The sequence below is a fragment of the Astyanax mexicanus genome, chromosome 4 (genome assembly GCF_023375975.1).
Source record: "Astyanax mexicanus isolate ESR-SI-001 chromosome 4, AstMex3_surface, whole genome shotgun sequence".
Lineage (NCBI taxonomy): Eukaryota > Metazoa > Chordata > Actinopteri > Characiformes > Acestrorhamphidae > Astyanax > Astyanax mexicanus.
Window position 1 is genome coordinate 51,441,994 of NC_064411.1, and position 23,051 is coordinate 51,465,044.

The window sequence follows — 23,051 nt, forward strand, 5'->3', positions numbered from 1 at the left end:
TCTCTCTCTCCTTCCCACACGCGATTAGAGAAAAAAAGTCTGTGGCCTGTGTGCGCGTTTGGGGCACTCGTTCTGAATTCCGGGAGATTATATGTGACTCGTGGGCATCAGGGAGCCACTACCGAAATGCGGGAGACTCCCGCAGCTTCAGGGAGACTTGGTTTGTCTGAGTAGTGTCAGTAGTGAACAAGAACCTGAACTGCTACAGACGGGAACCACATCGTCTCTAGCTAAAAACCTGTACGAAAAATATCTGAATGCTGCATTTATTAAAAGAGGTATCTACAAATATTTGGATGTAGGCTTCAGATGCACCAGTGTACAATATCTGCAGTAGTGTAGGTGTGCTGCTCAGTGTAGACGCTTCTCTCTAAGCAGTGTCAGATCAACGGGCTGTTCTTGTTCACTTGTTCCCGAATATAGAAGCTGTCACTGTGATCAAACAGCTCGGGGTCATGTAAACGGAGGGCTTTGAAGATGAACTCCTACCGAGCTGAATCAGTGGCATCGGTGCCACGAATAGTTCTGCTCCACTGCAAACTGTGAAAGTGCTTATATATAATAATAAACTCATTGATAAAAATGGAGAGAAATAAAGCTGCTTCATATGTGTAAATATACCGGTAATATAGGTAAGAGATTACAGTATTAGAGCAAAAGTATGAATTTGTTTGAGAAAACTACTACTTTGTACTGTAATTTGGTGCCTGTTGGTTAAATTAAAGACAAAATACAGTTAGGTATGGAGGTGTACAGGTTCTTTATGGCATCCTGCAGAATAAGTAGTGAATAAATAATTTACAAATGTCTAATTAAGGCTTTATTAAGCAAATAATGTGACATGAATAAGCGCCTCATTTGTGTTCCTTAAAATGAAGTGTTACCCTAGAAGTCAATGATCTCTCACCAGGAGGTACACTAACCAAAAGTAGCATCTGAGAGTCTTTTTATAGGGCAGCTGGGGTTTACCTTTTTTATATCCTATTGTGGCAAAATCCAATGTCTTATCAGACCAATTTTTTTATCAATTTACACCAGCAACAATCTTTGGTTTGCTGTTCTTAGAAGATGTAGTGCATGTAGTTCATTTAATGCAGGGTATTGATAACAAACAAACAAATATCATACGATATATCGCAATATCGATATTTTGTCCCACCCCTATTATGTGCATTATGATTGATTTGACTCCTGTTCCTCTATAGGTGTGTCCCAAACCACTGTGAGCATGGAGGCAGGTGTTCTCAGACTGGCGACACGTTCAGATGCTCCTGTGATGGAACTGGATACACTGGAGCAACCTGCCACACATGTAGGCATTTTAAGTAACGTATCAATGTAGCCTGCAGCTGTATTAGCATTAGCCACTAACGGCACTAAGTTATAGCTCCTTTGCTGTTCAGAGGTGAGGATATCGGACTGTAGCCTTAAAACATGCTACATGGGACAAACAGCTAGCTAATATTGCCCTGGCTTACTGGAAAACGCAGGGTTTCTCATTGTAGCACTGATGGGCGGCATTTACTAGTGGTAACCACGGCTAATGCTAATGCTGCTGCACCCAGCCTTTACTCACCAAGATACAGTATATGTGTTATGTACTGTCTACACTGACTTGTTACATGTCACAGGACATGGGACTTGTAAATACAGGGGTTGGACAATAAAACTGAAACACCTGGTTTTAGACCACAGTAATTGGTGAAAGATCTTGACGGACAGTTCTGGTGGAAACAGGAGAGTTGAGGTGCACATTGAATTCTGCGTGATTTGATCAGCCGTGGTTTTATGTTTTTTGGATACAATCCGGGTTAGCACCCGAACATCCCTTTCAGACAGCTTCCTCTTACAGCGTCCACAGTTAATCCTGTTGGATGTGGTTGGTTCTTCTTGGTGGTATGCTGACATTACCCTGGATACTGTGGCTCTTGATGCATCATAAAGACTTGCTGTCTTGGTCACAGATGTGCCAGCAAGACGTGCACCAACAATTTGTCCTCTTTTGAACTCTGGTATGTCACCCGTAATGTTGTGTGTCACACTCTGCTCTTACTGGTGCAATAATGTGCAATTAATGAAGATTGGCCACCAGGCTGCTCCAATTTAGCCATAAAACCTCCCACACTAAAATGACAGGTGTTTCAGTTTTATTGTCCAACCCCTGTAGGTGTTTTGATCTCTCTTTCTTTCGCTGTCTCTCTCTCTAGCTCTCTCTTATTTGCTGAGTGTGTACAGAAATAACCTGCAGTGGCAGTTTTAACAGAACACTGTAGTTTTTTAAGGTTGTGTGTGTGTGTTTGTGTGTGTTAGCGTTTTCTGATCTGCTTACTCCTGTTTTCCTGCAGCTATCTATGAGCAGTCCTGTGAGGAGTACAAGCACCTGGGCCGAACCTCCGACTCGTACTGGATCGACCCGGATGGGAGCGGACCTCTCGAGCCCTTCAGAGTCAGCTGCAACATGACAGGTATGATCCAGATAATACAGAACAATAAGCAGACAATATACAGCTCTGGAAAAAAATAAGAGACCACTTAAAAAATTAAAAACTAGTTTCTTTAATTTTACTAAATTACAAACCTCTGGAATATAATCAAGAGGAAGATGGATGATCACAAGCCATCAAACCAAACTGAACTGCTTGAATTTTTGCACCAGGAGTAAAGCAGCATAAAGTTATCCAAAAGCAGTGTGTAAGACTGGTGGAGGAGAACATGGCAGGGTTATTGCAACAAATATTGACTTCTGGATAGGATTGCAATTCCACACTTTCTTTTGGGTGCATCTGCTGTATTTTTGCAACAAGTGCACAATATGGTGATATTTATGTGTATGATCTGTATATTTCAGAGGACAAAGTCTGGACTAGGCTGGCGAATGACCTTCCGCCTCAGACTGCAGTGAACGCAGGTTCTGATCCAACACAGGGAACCGTACTGAGGCTCAACTACAGTGTGTCCACTGACCAGGTGCTGTACTCTATTCAATTCAGTGTTTTTCAACTATTTTAAATTGTTTTCCAATGTAGATTAATAAAAAATCATCCAAACTAAAATCTTGGTATTAATTTTCTCAGTCAGTTTTATGAGGTAGAGTCACCTGTAATTTCAGGCTTTCAGTTAACAGCTGTGCTGAACTCATCAAGAGTTAATTACTTGAATTTCTTGTCTCTTAATAAAGTGTTTGAGAGCATCAGTTGTAAAGTAGTGAAGAGGTAGAGTTACAGGTATACAGTGAATAGCCCTATTTATGTATCCATATTATGGCAAGAACTACTAAGTAAAGAAAAAAATAACTGTAAGAAATGAAGGTCAGTTAAGCTGGAACATTTCAAGGACTTTGAAAGTATTCTCAAACGCAGGCACCGTAAATACCACATAAAAAACTTATTAAAGGTGAAACTGGCACTCATCAGGACTGCCCCAGGAAAGGAAGAGCAAGAGCTTTCTCTGTTGCACAGGATACATTCCAGCCTCAGAAACTGCAAGTTAACAGCACTCCAGATAAGAACACAAGATTACTACATAATTCCTTATGATGATTCCTAGATGACTCTGAACTCTAACTGAGACTCGTTCCTTTCCTATAAAAGAAAGAAATGGCGATTAAAAGAGACCACATATTCTCTGTTAATATTGGTAATATATTAGAAATATATATTGTTTTAATGTGTGACCTTTTCACCTTTTGAGTGGAGTGCGTTGTATATTGTGTTGTTTAGGTAAACGCAGTCACCAGCAGCGCCGAGCACTGCGAGCAGCATGTGGCCTACGCATGCCGTATGTCACGCCTACTCAACTCACCAGGTACTGAAGCATATGCGTATGTGTGTGTGTGTGTGTGTGTGTGTGTGTGTGTGTGGTGTAAAATCTCTCCTCCCCCTCCCCCTGGTCCCTCTCTGTATCTCTCTTTGTCTGTGTGAGGGGTGGGAGATGCCATTCATTTCCTTTTAGAATCCTTTAAATTAATTTATAGCCTTTTTTTATTATTATTATTGGCTGAACACTTCAGTTAAATGACTGTTTTAAAGAAAACACTTGATTTTGTGAATTTATTTAACATAAGGATTGATTGTCTTTAGTATACTTTAGGGTTTTCTTGTCTCCTTCACAAATATCTCTGTCTGAGGGTTGCCAGGTCCACAGTTTTCAGTTTTTCTGCCAAATTGGCCTGCTTTGAAAATGTAGTCATTGGCTAAAAATGATCAAATACTTTTTGGTAGGGATTTTTTTGGCTACTTTAAAACTGTATCAGCCAATAAAAAGCTTGGTTAAATTATGGAAGCTAGTCCTATATTTAGGGGTTTTAATGTTGGTTTGAATTACTGACAAGCAATAAGTGGCAGCTATAATGCAAGAAAGAAGTGTGTGGCATCATTGGTGTCACATGATTGGTCCATATCCTGATTATGCTAAATTTATTAAGATATTTAAATGAAGTTAACCAAACAAAAAAAAAACAACTCTAACTGAAACAGTTTAGAAACAACTGGTTTGTAAATTGCTAGTGCTAGTTGTTGTTTACACCTAATATATGAACATAACGCTTTAACTAGATAATTAAGAGTGATATTTGTAGTAGAAGCATGTTAAATTTTAACACTTACAGCTTTTGACAGCAAAGCTTCATCCAGTCCCAATCCTCCAGTTCCATTTCCACACCCTGGTTTGCCAGGTATAGAACACACAGTGTGCTGGAGCCATGGAAACGGGCGAACTGGCTACTTTTCACTGAGCTTCAGTAACACAGTGGATCAACACCAGCAGATATCAGACATGTCTCTCCAAACAATCACTGATCATTAGTTAATTCTACATTTCATTTAAAGTAAATCAAGAAATCAGAGTCTGGAGGAAGAGTGGAGAGACACACAGTCCAAACTGCTCGAGGTCTAGTGTGAAGTTTCCACCAATCAGTGATGGTTTGGATAAAGAGACATGTCATCTGCTGGTGTTGATCCACTGTGTTTTATTATCAACTCTAAAGTCAGTGCAGTTTTGTTTTCCCACAAAATCTTACAGCACTTCATGCTTCCCTCTGCTGCTGACAACTTTTATAGAGAAGCAGATTTCATTTTCCAGCAGGACTTGGCACACTGCCCACACTGCCAAAAGTACCAATTGATCTTATATAATGTTCAAATTTTCTGAGACACTGATTTTTAGGTTTTCATTGGCTGTAAGCCAAAATCATTAACAAAAAAGAAATAAACGCTTAAATTAGATCACTCTGTGTTTAATACATCTATATAATATATGATTTTTACATTATGAAATGAATTACTAAAATAAAGTAACTTTCCAATGATATTCTATTTTTTTATATAATATTTTTTTAGATGCACCTGTATGTGTTACATATTTGTATTCGTTGTTATACATATAAATATATATATATATATATATATATATATATATATATATATATATATATATATATATACATGTATATATATATATATATATATATATATATATATATATATATATATATATTTACTATAAGTAGTGCCTAAAGATTTTTAAGGCATTTAAGGAAATCCATTTGGTTATTAAAGACTTGCGATTGATTAATGATGTTAATTTATCTGTCTATAGAAGCGTTTTAATCTTCCTCTTAATTAGTTATGAAGCAAAATTTTGCTCCACATCAATAGTAAATAGATTTCTTGCTTGAATCCGCTTATGGTTATCTATCAGAGTCAGATAGCTTCTTTATAGAAGCTTCTTAATGGAGCAAATCGAGTTATTCCCACTTTAGATGATGCTGTGATACGATTACAGTTAAACACAGTCTGATGCTGAGGCAGAATCAGGGAATTATGCGGATGCTGTGAGCTGATCTGCAGTGCATGTACCTCAGGCTGAGCTTAACTACATCACAGAGCCAGTATCTCAGAGTCAGAGGTGAATCTGTTATTACCTGTTAGGGACAGACAGTGTTACGGCTTGAATTTGGATATTTTTAATGAAAAATCAGATAGTTTCAGCTCTTAAAAATGAAAGAACCCGGGGCACCGAGTGGTCCAGCGGTCTAAAGCGCTTCCACTATGAGTGGCAGGTCACAGGTTCGAACCCCCACTCATGCAGGTTTGCCATCAAGCTGACGGCTTTAGAGGGAGCAAAATTGGCCCTGCTCCCTCCAGGTGGGTAGATGGCGCTCTCTCCCAACATCACTCCTAGGGTGATGTCTGCAGCACAGGGCGTCTGTGAGCTGATGTATCAGAACCGAGTCGCTGCGCTTTCCTCCAAGCGCGCTGTGATGCTGCTCGGCAATGCTGCATCAGCAGCAGCTCGAAAAGAAGCGGTGGCTGACTTCACATGTATCGGAGGAAGCGTGTGCTAGTCTTCACCCTCCTGGTGTGTTGGGGCATTCCTAGTTATAGGGGGAGTCCTAGTTAGTGGGTTGGGAAATTGGCCATGTAAACTGGGGAGAAAAAGGGAAAAATTAGAAATTTAGAAAAAAAAAAGAATGAACACATAATATTGTATTTTTGTTTTTTTATTATAACCATTTTCCAACCTTTTCACCTCTCTACAGTTTTGTTTGCTGTGCCTCGTATGTTCAATATATGCTAAATGATATACATTTAAATTGAGCTTAGTATATAACTGTACTTCAATGACTGTATTGGTGTACATTACCAGTCGAAAGTTTAAAATGTTCTACATTGTAGATTAATACTAAACTCTAAACTAACTATGAAGAAACACATATGGAATTTTTTAGGTTATAAACCAGAATATGTTTTATAATATTTTCGATTCTTCAAAGTAGCTCCTCTTGCTTAAATAGAGACAGTTTTGCCCATCTTGGTTTAATTTTCTCAGTCAGTTTTATGAGGTAGAGTCACCTGTAATTTCAGTCTTTCAGTTAACAGCTGTGCTGAACTCGTCAAGAGTTAACAGTGAATAGTGAATATTTGAGTAATGTTCATATATATTCATATTATTAATCATATTATGAGAAGCAAGAACTACTCAACTAAGTAAAGAAAATATTGTAATGATGAAACTGGCACTCATCAGGATCGCCTCAGGAAAGAAAGAGCAAGAGTCCTCTCTGTTGTACGGGATGAATTCATCAGTTCATGTCTGAGTTACCAGCCTCAGAAACCACAAGTTAACACAGTATTTTGGTTTGTCTAACACTTTGAAGTTACTACATGATTCCTTATGTGTTTCTTCATATACAGTAATAAATCAGACACAGGCTAAGACGCTTCAGTCGTTCACTTAACTAAGTAAAGAAAACTTTAGATTAAAAAACAATTAGATCTTGTTGAAACTGGCACTCATTAGTATCGCCCCAGGAAATGAAGAGCTGTAGTTATCTTGTTGCACAGAATAATTTCTTGCTAGAGTTACCAGCCTCAGAAACCACAAGTTAACAGCGGTTAACTTAAAATATTAAGAAGAAATGTTTATTAGTCTCGAAACAGTATTTGATAAAATGTTAATGTATGATTTTTGTTGGTTCTGTAACAGATGGCTCGCCGTACACCTGGTGGATCGGCCGAGGGAACGAGAGGCACTTCTACTGGGGCGGCTCGGGGCCAGGAATCCAGAAATGTGCCTGTGGTATTGAGCGAAACTGCACCGACCCCAACTACTACTGCAACTGTGACGCTGACCAACGACAGTGGTAGGGCCTTCATATAGTTCAGATTACAGTATGGAAATAAGTGATGAAAAAACTCTATAATTAGTGTTGAGGGCTCCTATACACTGTTTAAGCAAAGAGTTCCATAATGTATGCATCCATCTAGCACTATATTGAAAAACTAGTAGGTATAAGCATTTATTCAGCCATTAGCTGTTACCCACACTTCATAAGCCTTGTAGCTCATACAAGGCTCATACATTACTAAAGCATGAGACTCATACAGCTCTGGAAAAAAAATAGGAGAGCACTTCAAAATTATGTTTCTTTGAATATACCAAATTGAAAACCTCTGGAATATAATCAAGAGGAAGATGGATGATCACAAGCCATCAAACCAAACTGAACTGCTTGAATTTTTGCACCAGGAGTAAAGCAGCATAAAGTTATCCAAAAGCAGTGTGTAAGACTGGTGGAGGAGAACATGCCAAGATGCATGTTGCAGGAGATGCATGCAACTATTGATTTTTGAACTCTTAAAACTTTATGAATATGAACTTTCTGTTTTCTTTGCATTATTTGAGGTCTAAAAGCTCTGCATTTTTTTAAGTCATTTCTCATTTTTTTGCAAATAAAAGCTCTAAATGATATTATGGGAAGAACTACTCAACTTTAACTTCTCATTCACTAACATTCGCATTCACCACAAAGACCATCAAAAATGCTATGATGAAACTGGCACTCATCAGAACAGCCCAAGGAAAAGGCAGTTCCACTCTGCTGGCAGGACAGTGCTGTACTGTGTTTAATTATGCTAGGTTGCCCTCTGGTGGTTAAGACTCTTTATTTCAGTTCTTTGTGTGTGATTTTTTGTTTTTCTCTTAGGAGGGAGGACGCAGGTGTGCTGATGTATAAGGATCATCTACCCGTCACTCAGGTGGTTGTTGGGGACGTACAGCGCTCTGGATCGGAGGCCAGGCTTACCGTCGGGCCGCTCCGCTGCCAGGGAGACCGTACGTGATTCGCTTTTCAAGAAGCACCTACCTTAATATATCAATAAAAAACATGTTTTCAGATACATAACCATTTGATGAAGAAGCTCATCGTCTTAACCAACTGCTTACAAATGCTTGTAATATTGGGTGACCAAACTTAAACATCAGGACGATGTCTTACAATTGTCAATTTTACCTAAAGTCTTTTGTTATAAAGCTAAGTAACAAAATCCAAAATCCAATTTCTTCTAAATGTTGCGTGCCACAAGTCATTTGGGTGCAATATGAAACTCTAACATTGTTAAATGTCTGTCTGTCTGTCTAACATTAATTTGAATATTAATATGTGCAACATCTGTGCAATTTTTCGACACCTATGAGAATTATATTTCTTCGTGTTAGACATCATCCCAATGCCGATGTTTTTTTCTGAAGACTAATTGAAGACTATACTTTAATTTGAGCATCTAATGTTCAAGGGAGTTTGACGTCAATCTGATTTTGGTTTCAACGTATGTTCAACATTGAGTTACAAATCAACCCCATGCTGATGATTGTTTTTGATGGCTATTTGAAGAGTACACATTCATTTTGAACGTCTAATGTTCAAAGTATTTTGACTTCAATCTGATTTTGGTTTCAACATCTGTTCAATGTTGTAAATTATTGATTTTTTAGGATATGTGTGAGACTTTAGACTTTAGATCAATCAAAATTCAACATCTGTTTAACATTGAGTTTGACAACTGTGTTGCTTTTTGGTGAATATATAATTTTGATTTCCAAACAAAATTCAACGTCTGGTTAATGTCAGTTTTGATGCCAACCCAATGTTGGTTTTGGTTGGATATAAGACGTCAATGTTTGTTTATTGCTGGATTCAACATCTGTTCAGAGCTGAGTTTGACATAATCCCAATATTGATTGATTTCTTACCAAAATGTTTGTCTTTTCGTGGTTTAGTTTTGACATAAAAATTCAACATCTGTCCAACAATTTAGAGTCTATATAGTCATGTGTCTTTCTAAAGTAAATTTCAAATTTCCTTCTTTATTTTTGCTTTTAAACTATGACACTAAGAAGCAACTGAAGCCTATCTCGTAGGAAGCCTGTAAAATACCAACATTTACGCTGACAAAACCCAACGTCTATCAGATGTTGAGTTGTTGAGATTAGATGTCATGTGCTAAGCAAACAAAATTTAACAGATGTCCAAAGTTGGAGCTTGATATTGACCTAATGTTGGTTTTTGATGATCTGGTGACCTTCAACCAAATTTCCAACCTAAAATCAACATCTGTTCAATATTTGATGACTATGTGCCTAAGATTTTGAATATCTAACATTGTAGTAGATGTCAACCCAGTGTTGGGGTTCAAACTCAACATATATCCAGTGCTAGAGTCCAACATCTTTTTTGACATGGAATTCAAATATGATGTCCATAGTTGATTTTTTAGTCTTGCTTTCAAACTATGAGATTAACAAGCAGCTGAAGCCTGTCTCAAAATGTAGGTGTGAAATGTCACAAAAACCCAACATTTGTTAGATGTTGATATAACATAAAATGCATGTGTTAAGCACACAGATTTAACAGATGTCCAAATTTGGAGCTTGATATCGATCTAATCTTGGTTTTTGATGGATCTATGACTTCCAACCAAAGTTCCAACCAAAAATCAACATCTGCTCAACGTTTAATGACGAATTCAACATATGTCCACTGCTAAAGTCCATGTGCTAAGCAAACAGTATTTAACAGATGTCCAAAGTTGGATCTTAAAACAACCTAATGTTGGTTTTTGATGGTTTTTGATGACTTTGATTTCCAACCAAAATTTAACATCTGTTCAGCATTTGATGTCAAACATCTTTTAACATATGTCTAATGCTAGAGTCCAACATCTTTTTTGACATGGAATACAAATATGATGTCCATAGTTGATTTTTTGGTTTTGCTTTCAAACTATGAGATTAACACGCAGCTGAAGCCTGTCTCAAAATATGGGTGTGATATGTCACAAAAACCCAACATTTGTTAGATGTTGATATAACATATAAGTCATGTGCTAACCGTAGAGTCCTACATCTTTCTAACATTTCCTTCCTTAATATTGCTTTCAAACTATGAGACTAAAAAGCAACTAAAGCCTAATGTCACAAAACCCAACGTCTGTTAGATGTTGGTCTAACACACAAGTCATGATCTAAGCTAACAATATTTAACAGATGTCCAAAGTTGGTTCTTGAAACAACCTGATGTTGGTTTTTGGTGTTTTTTGATTACTTTGATTTCCAACCAACGTTCAACATCTGTTCAGCATTTGATGTCAAACATCTTTTTACATATGTTCAATGCTAGAGTCTAACGTCTTTCTGATGTGAAATTCATCTATGGTGTCCTAAAACTAAATGCACCATGTTGTGTGATGGGAGGAGTCCTAGCTAAGGGGTGGGATTTGTAAATTAAAAAAATTGAGAAAATAAAAAATTGGTATTAATGTTTATTTTCTAGGAAATTACTGGAATGCTGCGTCCTTCAACACACCAGCATCATACCTGCACTTCCCCACGTTTCAAGGAGAGACCAGTGCAGATATCTCCTTCTACTTCAAGACCTCGTCCTCATACGGCGTCTTTCTGGAGAACCTGGGCAACACAGACTTCATTCGGCTGGAGCTGAAATGTGAGTGATTAATGCAGGAGAACTTCGCTCACCTGTAAACATGATATTATAACTGTGTATAAAAGGCAGCTCATGAACGTCTCGGAGACGCTAATGTCTCTAATGTGCTAATGTATCATCTTACTGTGGCCTATAGTGAGCGTGAGTACTTAAGTGCTTCCTGCAGAACATTACTGTACATTACTTTCCACATCCTCATCCATTAAACGATGGAAATGCCAAAAGTCATGGGACAGCAGTATGTTAACTGATCATGAGGAAATCTCTCAGGGAATGCGTTCACCTGTATAAGTTGTGAGGCTTAACACCTGCCAGCCAACGTGTTCATGGCAAGGCAACGGTATATAAATGATTGGAGTTGGAGCATGGTCTTATAGTGGGTGCAGATGGATAGGACAGTGTCACATGTGTAACAGGAATAGAATACATCATAGTAGGCTAATATTACCACCCACAGTGGACAGCACAGTGCAGTTAGTGGGAATGATTGTGACCGGCGGGATCTGGCTAGAACTGTCCATGCAAACAGACAAACAGACAACTCTGTCAGAAATCACTACATCCACATTCCATGCATATCCCTCAGTCAATATAGCATTCTATAGCTTCAATAGGACATGGCAAAAGTCATGGGATACATAAGTGCACTGTAAACCATGAATAAGTTGAATTTACCATATTTTTCACACTATAAGGCGCACTGGATAAAAAGGTACACTATTAATACATTTCTATTTCCTGGTCTATTTTCATATATAAGGTGCACTGGATTATAAGGGGCATTATGCGACACTAGTAAGGAACAGGGGTGTCGCCATGTTTTCCTCCTAATTCAGCAGCGAGACCTGTAAAGCTAAAGCTAAGCTAAGTTAATTAAACAAAAAACATTTTCGTTTAATGTCAAACAAGCACTGGATGTTAATCTACACAGATTTCTCTCCTGAAAACTGTTTATTTGGGGGAGTAAAGTGCTTCTGTTTATTTACAGTAAGCTTAGCTTTCCAGATTTCCACTAAGGCTAGCCACGGTTAGCGGCTAATACCGCCTAACAGTGCCATACTGAGGTACCCTGAGTGTTCCGGCAAGCCAGGGCGATATTAGCTAGCGGTTTGTCCCACATAAACATGGTAAGCATGCAGACTACAGTCTGATAAGACTCACCTCTGAACGGCAAAAGAGTGTTGCTCCAGCAGTGCTAGCTGGGGTTAGCAGCAGGCTACAGGCCGATAATACTCACCTCTGAATGGCAAAAAAGCTAGCTAGTGCTTAGCGTGGTTAGCGGCTAATGCTAATATTGCTCCAGCAGTGCTAGCTGGGGTTAGCAGCAGGCTACAGGCCGATAATACTCACCTGTAAACAGCACACCTCTGAATGGCAAAAGAGCTAGCTAGTGCTTAGCATGGTTCGTGGCTAATGCTAATGTTGCTCCAGCAGTGCTAGCCAGGGTTAGCAGTTAGCAGGCCGATAATACTCACTTCTGAGCAGTTAAAAAGTTAGCAGTTAGCGGCTAAAGCTAATACTGCTTGAGTCTCGATACTGGAGTACTGTATAACACTGTACTTCAGAATTCATACATAAGGAGCACCAGATTATAAGGTGATTTTGGGGAAAATAAAGGATCTTAAGTGCGCCTTATAGTGCGAAAAATATTTAAAGCCTAATTTTCTTCAAAGTAATATTTACTGAAAACTTTAATAAGACTTATTTAGACTTAAAACTTCATGTTATAATGATCTTCTTCTCCCATCAGCTGCCTACATGGTGTCCTTCTCGTTCGACGTGGGTAACGGTCCAGTAGAGATGTCCGTGCGCTCGCCGACGCCCCTGAACGATGACCAATGGCACAGGGTGGAGGCGGAGCGCAATGTAAAGGAGGCGATGCTACGACTGGATAAACAGCACAGGGAAGTGAGAGCAGCTCCACCTCAGGGCCACACCCGCCTGCAGCTCTACAGTCAGCTGTTTGTGGGTAAGTGATATAAATACAGACCCTAAAACTGTGTAAAGCTCTATTGATTAGATAGACATGGGTCAATATTCATTACTAGGTTATAGTGCAGTATTTAAAGAGGCACTAAATCCTAAACCATATTTATTTATTAATAGATGAAATGTGTTAAGGTAGTGAAACAACCTAAAAAAATGCTTTTATTGCAGTCATTTTTGCATCTCACTACTGCTACCAGAGGCACACTGCTCAGCCCAACCACCTCTTTTTTCTTTCCTGTCCCTAAACCCATACATCACCCTATGCACCTCCCAAACTACTCCTCCCATTTTTAAGCATATTTCAAATTTGAGCTGAGGGTGGAATCAGCTAAAATCAGGGATTTTGTCCTACTTTAATACAATACTATGTGGTTTTTATAGACACTTTGATAGATGGTCTCTATTTTATCTAAGCAAGTTTTACCAGGAATGTGATATTGAGGCATTAATGATGTTTGATGTTTATACAGCTGTTTTACATATACAGTGAATAGTGAATATTTGAGTAATGTTCTAATCCAGATTATGAGAAACAAGAAGCACTACTCAAGTAAGTAAAGAATAAAATGAATGAATGAGTCAAGAACTCTGAAAGAACCATTAAGTGAAGTCACCACAGAGACCATCAAAAACGTTAGAATGATGAAACAGGCACTCATCAGGATCGTCCCAGAAAAGAAAGAGCAAGAGTTACCTCTGTTACACGGGATAAATGAATTAGTTACCAGTTGGTCATGAGTTACCAGCCTCAGAAACTGCAAGTTTAACACTTTTAAAGCTAATGTCCGTAAATTTTGGGATTTGCAGGTTTGAAGGCCCTCTCTGGTGAGAATGGGTAATTGCACCGAGCATGTGGAAGAATCATTTTAAACTGGGAGAGTGTGATGCAGTCTCCTTACAGAGCGGATGAATCCGATTCCAGGTTATGTTCACTCAGAGAGAGAGAGAGAGAAAGTTTTCTCTCTGTTTGTTTTTACTATGAGTGAATGGAGGAGCTACTGAGCTCTGAGTTTCCTCTTCTGAAGTCTCCATTGCTCCACCAGCCGCTCGCGTTCAGTAAAACTGAGCCGGATCCTCTTTTAGAGGCTGTACGTGTGACGCAAGTACGTGAAGACACGTGACATGTTCAGAAGAAGAACTCCCTCGAAAAACAACCGACACACCAGCTTTTAGAATTAATATACTGTATTAGGGTTAGCAGGGATGGTCGTTTCAGCACACTGGTACCATTAAACACAATATTCTGTCACTTTTTCACTCAGAAAGGCTTCTGCTTTCAGTTACTACATGATGCCTTATGTCTTCTTTCATAGTCTGGATCACTTCAGTATTTATTTAATTAATGTAGAACATTTTAAAATAATGACAAAACCCTGAATTTAAGGTGTGTCCAACTTTTGACTGGTAGTGTATATAAGCAAATAGTACAAGCATGTTGTGGAATTATGTGACTGAACTGGAGAGATTTCCAGAGCAGTGCATTATACAGTAATAAATCAGACACAGCCTACGTCTCTAAGACTCTTCAGTCGTTTGTTTCTTTAAATAAAGATTTCCTGCCAGAGGTCAGACAGTCTGCGGTGTTCTCGGTACATAAGCACTTCATTTCTGTGTTAATTTATGGAGCAGTCATGAACCCCGTGCCTCAGAATGTAAAGCAGGGTTATTGATTTCACATCGCAGGAGCCTCCGGAGGGCAGAGGGGTTTTCTGGGATGCATCCGCTCGCTGAAGATGAACGGCGTGACCCTGGATTTGGAGGAGAGGGCGAAGGTGACCCCGGGGGTGAAGCCGGGCTGCTCGGGTCACTGCTCCAGCTACGGGATGCACTGTCAGAACGGAGGGAAGTGTGTGGAGAAATATAACGGCTACTCCTGCGACTGCAGCCTCACCGCCTTCGATGGACCTTTCTGCACGGACGGTACTGATTATTACAAAAATAAATACCTAAAAATATTATTGATATAAAACAAATAAGGTAAAAATAAGAATTTGAGAGTAGGAATCATAATTAATACTTTTTTACACAATTAACTGTGGTAATTGTGTGTAACTGTGTGTGTTATGTATTTCTTATGTATTTATTTATCTTGTAGATGTGGGAGGATACTTTGAGAGTGGTACGATGGTCCGGTATGACTTCATGTCAGACAGCAGCGGCTCCTCCTCTGCAGTGAAAGGTGTTCTGAGTGTGGAGGGGAATCTGACTCAGGAGGAGCTGAGCTTCAGCTTCAGTACCTCTCACGCCCCGTCTGTTCTAGTCTACATCAGCTCCAGGACACAAGACTACCTCGCAGTGGTGCTGCGGCACAACGGTGAGGCATTTACCTGTAACTTTCACCTTTGACTTTTACCTGTCAAGTTTTTATTATATTATAATAAAAAAACGACATTCCTGTGCTTCTCTAAACTGAAATGTCACTAATTGAAACTAAAATGAAACATAGTCATACATAATATGTACATACGTATAATATCATACATACTCCTTCTGACTGCAGAAAATACCATAGCAAAAATAAACAACAAAATAGCATTAAAATAAAAATACTATATATTAACATATAATATAATAAATAATAAGATCATATTAATTACTACATACTATATTATGATATTATGATACTGAACCTCGGTTGGGCTGGTGGGACGGCTCAAAACGGGCGACAGAAATTTTCCTTTATTCAGGAGAGAAATCTGTGTAGATTAACATCCAGTGCTTGTTTGACATTAAACGAAAATGTTTTTTGTTTAATTAACTTAGCTTAGCTTTAGCTTTACAGGTCTCGCTGCTGAATTAGGAGGAAAACATGGCGACACCCCTGTTCCTTACTAGTGTCGCATAATGCCCCTTATAATCCAGTGCACCTTATATATGAAAATAGACCAGGAAATAGAAATGTATTAATAGTGTACCTTTTTATCCTTTACTTGACAGGTATGAACTTTGAACCAAACACATGAAATCAGTAGACCACCAAGGGTGCCATCACTCTTGCACCATGCAGTTTCATCAAGGTTCAAGGTTCAAATCAAGGTTGTGTTACGCCAGAAGGACACTTTGCGATTTAAGCCAGATTTTAAGACAGATCTGGTGGGATGCGGCTGAATTTTATGATTGGATCAAATTTTAGCTTCCTGGTGCATCATTTGTCATGCAGTGTGAGAGGGAATGCTATGTCTGATTAATTGCCTAAACGAGCTGTGAATGAGCAGTCAGCCACAAGGAGAGATTTCTGACATGCCAGAAATTTTGTCTCACAGTGTGATTGAATTTTACAAGTCAAATTCTAAATGTCGCAACCTGTTTTCTCGTAATTTACTCCAAATATCCCCATAAAAAAGCCTTTTATTTGGAGTTATGGCCTCTCTCATATAAGTATCTTCCTTCTGGATCGATCAAACTTTATTTTAATTTGGAAGTACATTAAAGGCAACCCTCATTTTGTAGCCGAGCGTTTACCAGAACAGGGATTGACATGACAATGAAAATGATAACTACATTTAATCATTTTAAATTAAAGGAACATTTAAAATAACTATAAATGATTAATAGAAAAGCTTGAAATGGAATTAAGATAAGAGACTAGTCAAATAAAAAAACAGTAAAAATTTAGCTAAAACTAACTATTAATAAAAATATTAATAATAATGATAAATAATAACTATTATAATAAAATAACCTAATTTAAATAAATGTAAAAATAATTATACAAAACTATTACAAATAAAAGAGTAAAAGGAAATAGCAAACTAAGCGAAGAACTAAAACAAGAAATAAAAGCTAAGAATAAATAAGATGAAGGTGGTTAGATATTAAAATTGATTAAGAGTGACTCCAGTGAGCTCAGTTTTAATGGTTCCTGTAGTGAATTCCAGCTCTCTGGTGCACTTCAGCTAAAAGCAGAATTTCCCAGTTCAGTAAAAACTCTTGGTACCTGACAGCTGATATATGGAGAAACTGTGATGCTGGTGATCTTCAGGGCCTTAGGTGGCACTACATTAAAAACGGACTTCACATACATTTACAGACTGTTGTCAAAATTAATTTGTGAATTGTGGTGTACTTATAGACATTATAGCTTTTAACACCACTCATACTTCATGCAGACCTTTGTGTTTGTGGTATTACAGATTATTAAATATCTCTAAATGTCATTATGCATTTCTAAAGTTGAGTTTCTGAGTTGCGTTGTGGTTTTTCTCAGGAACACTGCAGATCCGCTACAGCCTGGGGGGCCTGAAGGAGCCCTTCACCATCAGCCTAGACAATCGCAACATGGCTAACGGGCAGCCGCACAGCGTCAACATCAGCAGACAGGAAAGACTCATTCAGTTACAGGTGGGTCTGGTGCTGCTGTGATGATGTTTCAGTATTGAATTGCCTTTATTGAAAATATCAGATCTTTATAGAGTTTTGTCAGGGAAAAGTTGTTCTGTTTTGTTTTAGGGATGCATAATAATGTTAGAAGAATATTGGACAAAATTAATTTAGTTGATGCAGTTGCAAATTTAATGAAAACCTGTAAAAAATGACAAAAATGTTCAGTGTTTCATACTAAATATTTAATTTTATGTTAAATTTTATTAGATTTATTAGATTATTAGATTTTTATTAGATTTTTATTAAATCTGAGCTTGTTTCACAATCGATCTTAAGAAAATATCAACATCAGAAGACCCTATGGCCTGAGAAAATTAATATATGAGTTAAAATCCCAGCTTATGCTGCCTCTCCCTCAGCAGCCGGAGTCTGAGAGAGCACAATTAGCCTTGCTCTCTCTGGGTGGGTACAGTAGATGGGTCTCTCTCTCTCCTCATCACTCCCATTTAGAACTTTAGAAGATTCTCTGCCCAAACCCGACCCGAGGCTCAAGGAAATAGTTTGATGTAGGCGTCTGTTTTTATTGCCGTATTTTTTTTTTTATATAAAGCTATGGTGGGATTATCACAATATAGAAGGTTAGAATGTTATAATCATGCAGCTCTGGGGCTCACATACACGCAAACATCTTTCTTAAATAATAGGTCTGTGCTTCTTCAGTGTTGCAATGTTAATTAACATCATTCTGAATGGATTTTGCTCATTCAAACAGCCCCAAAAGGATTTTTTTAGACCCGATCTAAGCTCTACTCCCATTGTGATGCTGGCTGGTACAGGCCTCTGTTAGCTGATGAACCCAAGCTGGGGATCCCACGCTTTCCTTTGAGCGTAATGGCTGCCTAGTTAAGCTGCATTGCATAGTTAGTTAGAAAAGAGCTGTTGGCATGTGTTTAAGGAGGCATGCACAAAAAGGCATTGAGCAAATGGTCAATATTTCAAAGTAATATTTAATTATATTGATGATATAATGATAATTGTGAGCAGTTCCAGGTCTACAATTGATGTATTAAATGATATATTAATGTAAACTGTGTAGTAATATCTGTTTTTGTTTGTCCTCTATGTCTCTTTCTGTTTGTACAGTTGGATCATTACCCCAGCATAAGCTACTCCCTCCCCGAGGCGTCTGACACCGAGTTCAATCTGGTCAAGACCATTTTTCTGGGAAAGGTCTTCGGTGAGTGGATCCTTTATTTCTTCTTCGAGACAGAGTCTTTGTTTAGGACAGTGTCTTGTTGTGCTATCTCTGCTGATCCGAGCCTTTGTTTCACACAGTCTGACAATTGTTTTGAGGATTGTGTCCTTCTGCATAATGCAGTTTTACATGTTTTGATGTTTTGCAATGATAGTACGATATGATCATACTTCATTTATTCATTGCGGTACTTAAAATATTAATTAATAATGGAAATATTGTTATTGTTAGTTACAAATGAGACAGTTTTTAAATCCACAGCAGGCACCAAACATTCAGTGAAATCTGGTCATCAGTGTGGAAAACACTGAACTGCCTGTGATTTATCATTTTTATCATACCTCTCTTGTATATTATTTTGTTTTGCCCTATTTTATTTCTTATTCTTTATTTTCTATTGAAGTTCATATTATTGATACTGATGTAGTGAGAGATTTTACATTTGTTCTAATTCAAGTTAATCTCTGTAAAACATAAAACAATAAACATATAAATGCAAGAAAATAACACTATGATCAGGAGATTGCTTGTTCGAATCTCGGTCATGCAGCTTTCCATCAGCTGCCAGAGTGCTGTGAGAGCACAATTGGCCTTGCTCTCTCTGGGTGGGTACAGTAGATGGTGCTCTCTCCCCTCATCACTTCTAGGGTGATGTGGATCAGCACAAGGCTGCGTCTGTGAGCTGATGTATCAGATCAGAGTCGCTGCGCTTTCCTCCGAGCGTTAGCGCTGTGATGCTACTCGGCAATGCTGCATCAGCAGCAGTTCAAAAAGAGGCGGAGTCTGACTTCACATGTGTCGGAGGAGGCATGTGCTAGTCTTTACCCTCCTGGTGTTGGGGCATCACTACTGATGGGTGATATAAAGCTGAGTAATAGCTGAAAGGGTGGGACAATTGGCCTAGCCAAATTGGTAGAAAATTGGAGAAAATTATTAATAAGAGAAAAAAATCTGTAAAAAAATATCTGTAACTAAAATCCATCCAGTTTAAGGTGGAAACTATGACTATAGTATCTCAGGTGTTGCTAGGTAGTTGCTATGGTAACCCAGACGGTTGCTGTGATGGTGTCAAGTAGTCATTGCAGTTCTGTACATGTTGATCATTTGGAGTCTATGTGTATCATTGCTAGATTTGAATAAGGGTAGAACAATATATTGATATTGTGATATGTATTGTGATATGACATTTCTACATCTCTGGGAAAAAAAAAAGAGTTTCTTTGATTTTACCAAATGGAAAACCTCTGGAATATAATCAAGCGGAAGATGGATCAAACCAAACCATCAAACCAAACTGAACTGCTTGAATTTTTGTACCAGGAGTAAAGCAGCATAAAGTTATCCAAAAGCAGTGTGTAAGACTGGTGGAGGAGAACATGATGCCAAGATGCATGAAAACTGTGATTAAAAACCACCAGGGTTATTCCACCAAATATTGATTTCTGAACTCTTAAAACTGTATGAATATGAACTTGTTTTAGTTGCATTATTTGAGGTCTGAAAGCTCTGCATCTTTTTTTTCTTTATTTCAGGCATTTCTCATTTTCTGCAAATAAATGCTCTAAATGGCAATATTTGTATTTGTTGTCAGTGGTTTATAGAAGAAAACAAATTTCCAGAGCTGTATATGTGGCATCACATATTAATATTTTTTATTTAAACAAACACTTTTGGACACAATTTGACTTATTGAATTAAAGTTACTGCTTCTTTACCCTACGTAGAGGCAAATTCATTCCTGTGGATAAAAAGATCTTAGTCTTAATGCCATTTCCATGCCCAAGAACCTTCTGAAAGCCAACTATTTAGAAATGAAGATAAGCTATAACAGCTCCTTCTTCAGATTTGCTCTCCTTGTTTTCCACAAACCTCGCTCTCAGTAAATAAACCGAGCCCTGAAATCATGACATCATCCTTTGCAGCTCTATATAGAGGTCCTGATCCAGATCCAGTTTCCAGGTTTTCCGGATGCTGGTGGAGGAGATAGGGGCTGTAAGGATCAGAGCTGCTCTCAGAACTGAACAGTGGGGCAACAGGCATCAACCAGGGCAGCAGAAGCCTGATAGAGGATGGTATAGAACTTTATTTATGGTTATGTTGGTTGTAAGAGCAGATTATTTGGGGAATATCAGAGCAGATCAGTAAGCACATATAGAAAAAGTAATAGAAAAAGGTACATAGATCTGTTTAGATCTGTTACTAGGAGGAAACACCTTCTGCATCTCTTACACAGGTAAATCTTGAAGAATTACTTTCTGTGTGTTTTTTTATTTTTTTATTTGGTAATTTCTTACAGTTGTGCGCTGTTGAGGGTCTTGAGCATATAGTTTAAATGGAGAAGTTTTATTGTAATATTGCTTTAATTGCTTTTAGTTATTTGCATTCATGTTTAAAAGACTGTTTTTACACATCATGTAATGTGTTGCCAATTAAATACAGATAGACCTCATGCTATTAAAAATATTTATTTTTGTGAAATTATATTGAGTGCCATCAATTGGAAGTGTTAGAATACTCATATTGTTTAGTACAGCGATTCTCCACTGGTGGATCGGGACCCAAAAATGGGTCGCGGACACGTTCTGGGTGAGTCACGGACAGCTTGTAAAAAAAAAATTAATTAATACATTAAAAATTAAAAATAATGTATGCTCATCTGAGCATTGTAATTGTCTTTTATATTAAGGAAAAAGAGAGAAAATTTCTTAATAATGTACTCTGAATGCAGAAATATGCACAGAAGTGAAATATCTCATTTTGTGCAGTTTTAATATTTTTTTTTATTGTAGTAACTTTAGTTTCTTTAAAAAATGCTCTTAATTATTTTTTTTTCATGTATATATATATATATATTCAAAAATAAATGAGTTTGGTTTGTATTCTATAAGTGGATAAGTGGATTGCGGCTGAATGACCATAGGAAATGTGGGTCCCAGGCTGAGACCAGTTGAGAACCCCTGGTTTAGTAGACCAGTAGCAGTGCTGTATGACCAAGACAAGCTGCTGTTTTATTTCCTCATCTTATCAATCAATTACTTTATTACTGCACTTCTTTACCTGTCAGACTATCTCTAATTCTTCTCTTTACTACTGAAACTGAGAATTACTCCAATCATGTTAAGCTTAAGAGCTAAAGGCTAAAGCTTTTTCCGTGTGGGTCAGCCAGACGTTACTCTTCCTGTATCAGTTTTCTCCAGTTTACAACAGTCTTTTGAAGAAGGTGTAGGAAACAGTACTCACCGCTCTCTGGCTTCATCTGTAATTTCTCTAAAGAAAAGAACTTCTACTATTAATAGTTCAATACAGAGTTCTTTGTGTTTCTGTGTCTTTTTCTAGTTATTATGACGAAAGTGTGAATGTGCTGTGTGTAAGTGTAAGTGTGTAAATGCAAGTATTCCATTGCATACCAGATTTAAGCTGGTAACCAATAAATTGTTTGCTAAAAATCATCTACTGTCCAGGAAAGCTTTAGATTTTGAAACATTGCTGCTATCCTGTTATTATCCACAGTGCCAAAAGGTTTTCAACATCACCCAGACTGTACCTACTGCATTGTGATAATTATGTATCATTATACCTTTATTATACTCAGATTCTGCTGTCCAGAGTTGTAGACCCGCTCTGTGTTTTTTCCAGGCTGGTCCATTCGCTTTTGAAGCTAAATTTACAGTGGAAAAAAAGAGAAAAAGTTATTTAAAATCTTACAACCTTGTGCTTTTCTAACAACCTTGTGCCTTGTGTCTTTCAGAAACGGGGCAGATAGATCCGGTGCTGATCGAGCGGTATAACACCCCAGGCTTCGTGGGCTGCCTCTCCCGGGTGCAGTTCAACCGCATCGCCCCCCTGAAAGCTGCACTGAGACCGGGCATTCCGTCCACTGCTTCCATACAGGGGGTCCTGGTGGAGTCCAACTGCGGAGCCTTACCCCTCACCATCCCACCCATGTCTGCAGCCTTTGACCCCTGGCAGCCGGAATCAGGTGAGAAGAAGCCTGGGTCTGTTCAGAAGCCTGTGAATGAGTTAAAGCTTGTGCCTGGGTAGAAGCCTGTCAATGGACAAAAGCCTGTGAGTTGGCAGAAGCCTGTGTCTGGGCAAAAGACTGTGAATATGTAGAAGCCTGTAAATTGGTAGAAGCCTGTGAGTGGGCAGAAGCCTATGAATGGGCAGAAGCCTGTGAATGGGCAAAAGCCTGTGAATAGGCAG

At 38.3% G+C, this 23,051-nt stretch overlaps 1 protein-coding gene across 1 annotated transcript in view; it reads left to right on the forward strand.

Moving 5' to 3' along the window:
* Positions 1 to 23,051, forward strand: part of cntnap2b (contactin associated protein 2b) — a 96,026-nt gene that overhangs the window by 69,085 nt on the left and 3,890 nt on the right. Inside the window, exons 11-23 of the mRNA XM_022678712.2 lie at positions 1,206 to 1,312; positions 2,346 to 2,465; positions 2,849 to 2,967; positions 3,720 to 3,804; positions 7,486 to 7,642; positions 8,486 to 8,613; positions 11,111 to 11,281; positions 13,032 to 13,250; positions 14,954 to 15,190; positions 15,366 to 15,584; positions 17,478 to 17,611; positions 18,737 to 18,830; positions 22,597 to 22,827. Of these exons, the coding sequence (XP_022534433.2) occupies positions 1,206 to 1,312; positions 2,346 to 2,465; positions 2,849 to 2,967; positions 3,720 to 3,804; positions 7,486 to 7,642; positions 8,486 to 8,613; positions 11,111 to 11,281; positions 13,032 to 13,250; positions 14,954 to 15,190; positions 15,366 to 15,584; positions 17,478 to 17,611; positions 18,737 to 18,830; positions 22,597 to 22,827 (2,021 nt within the window). The remainder of the gene's footprint in view (positions 1 to 1,205; positions 1,313 to 2,345; positions 2,466 to 2,848; positions 2,968 to 3,719; positions 3,805 to 7,485; positions 7,643 to 8,485; positions 8,614 to 11,110; positions 11,282 to 13,031; positions 13,251 to 14,953; positions 15,191 to 15,365; positions 15,585 to 17,477; positions 17,612 to 18,736; positions 18,831 to 22,596; positions 22,828 to 23,051) is intronic.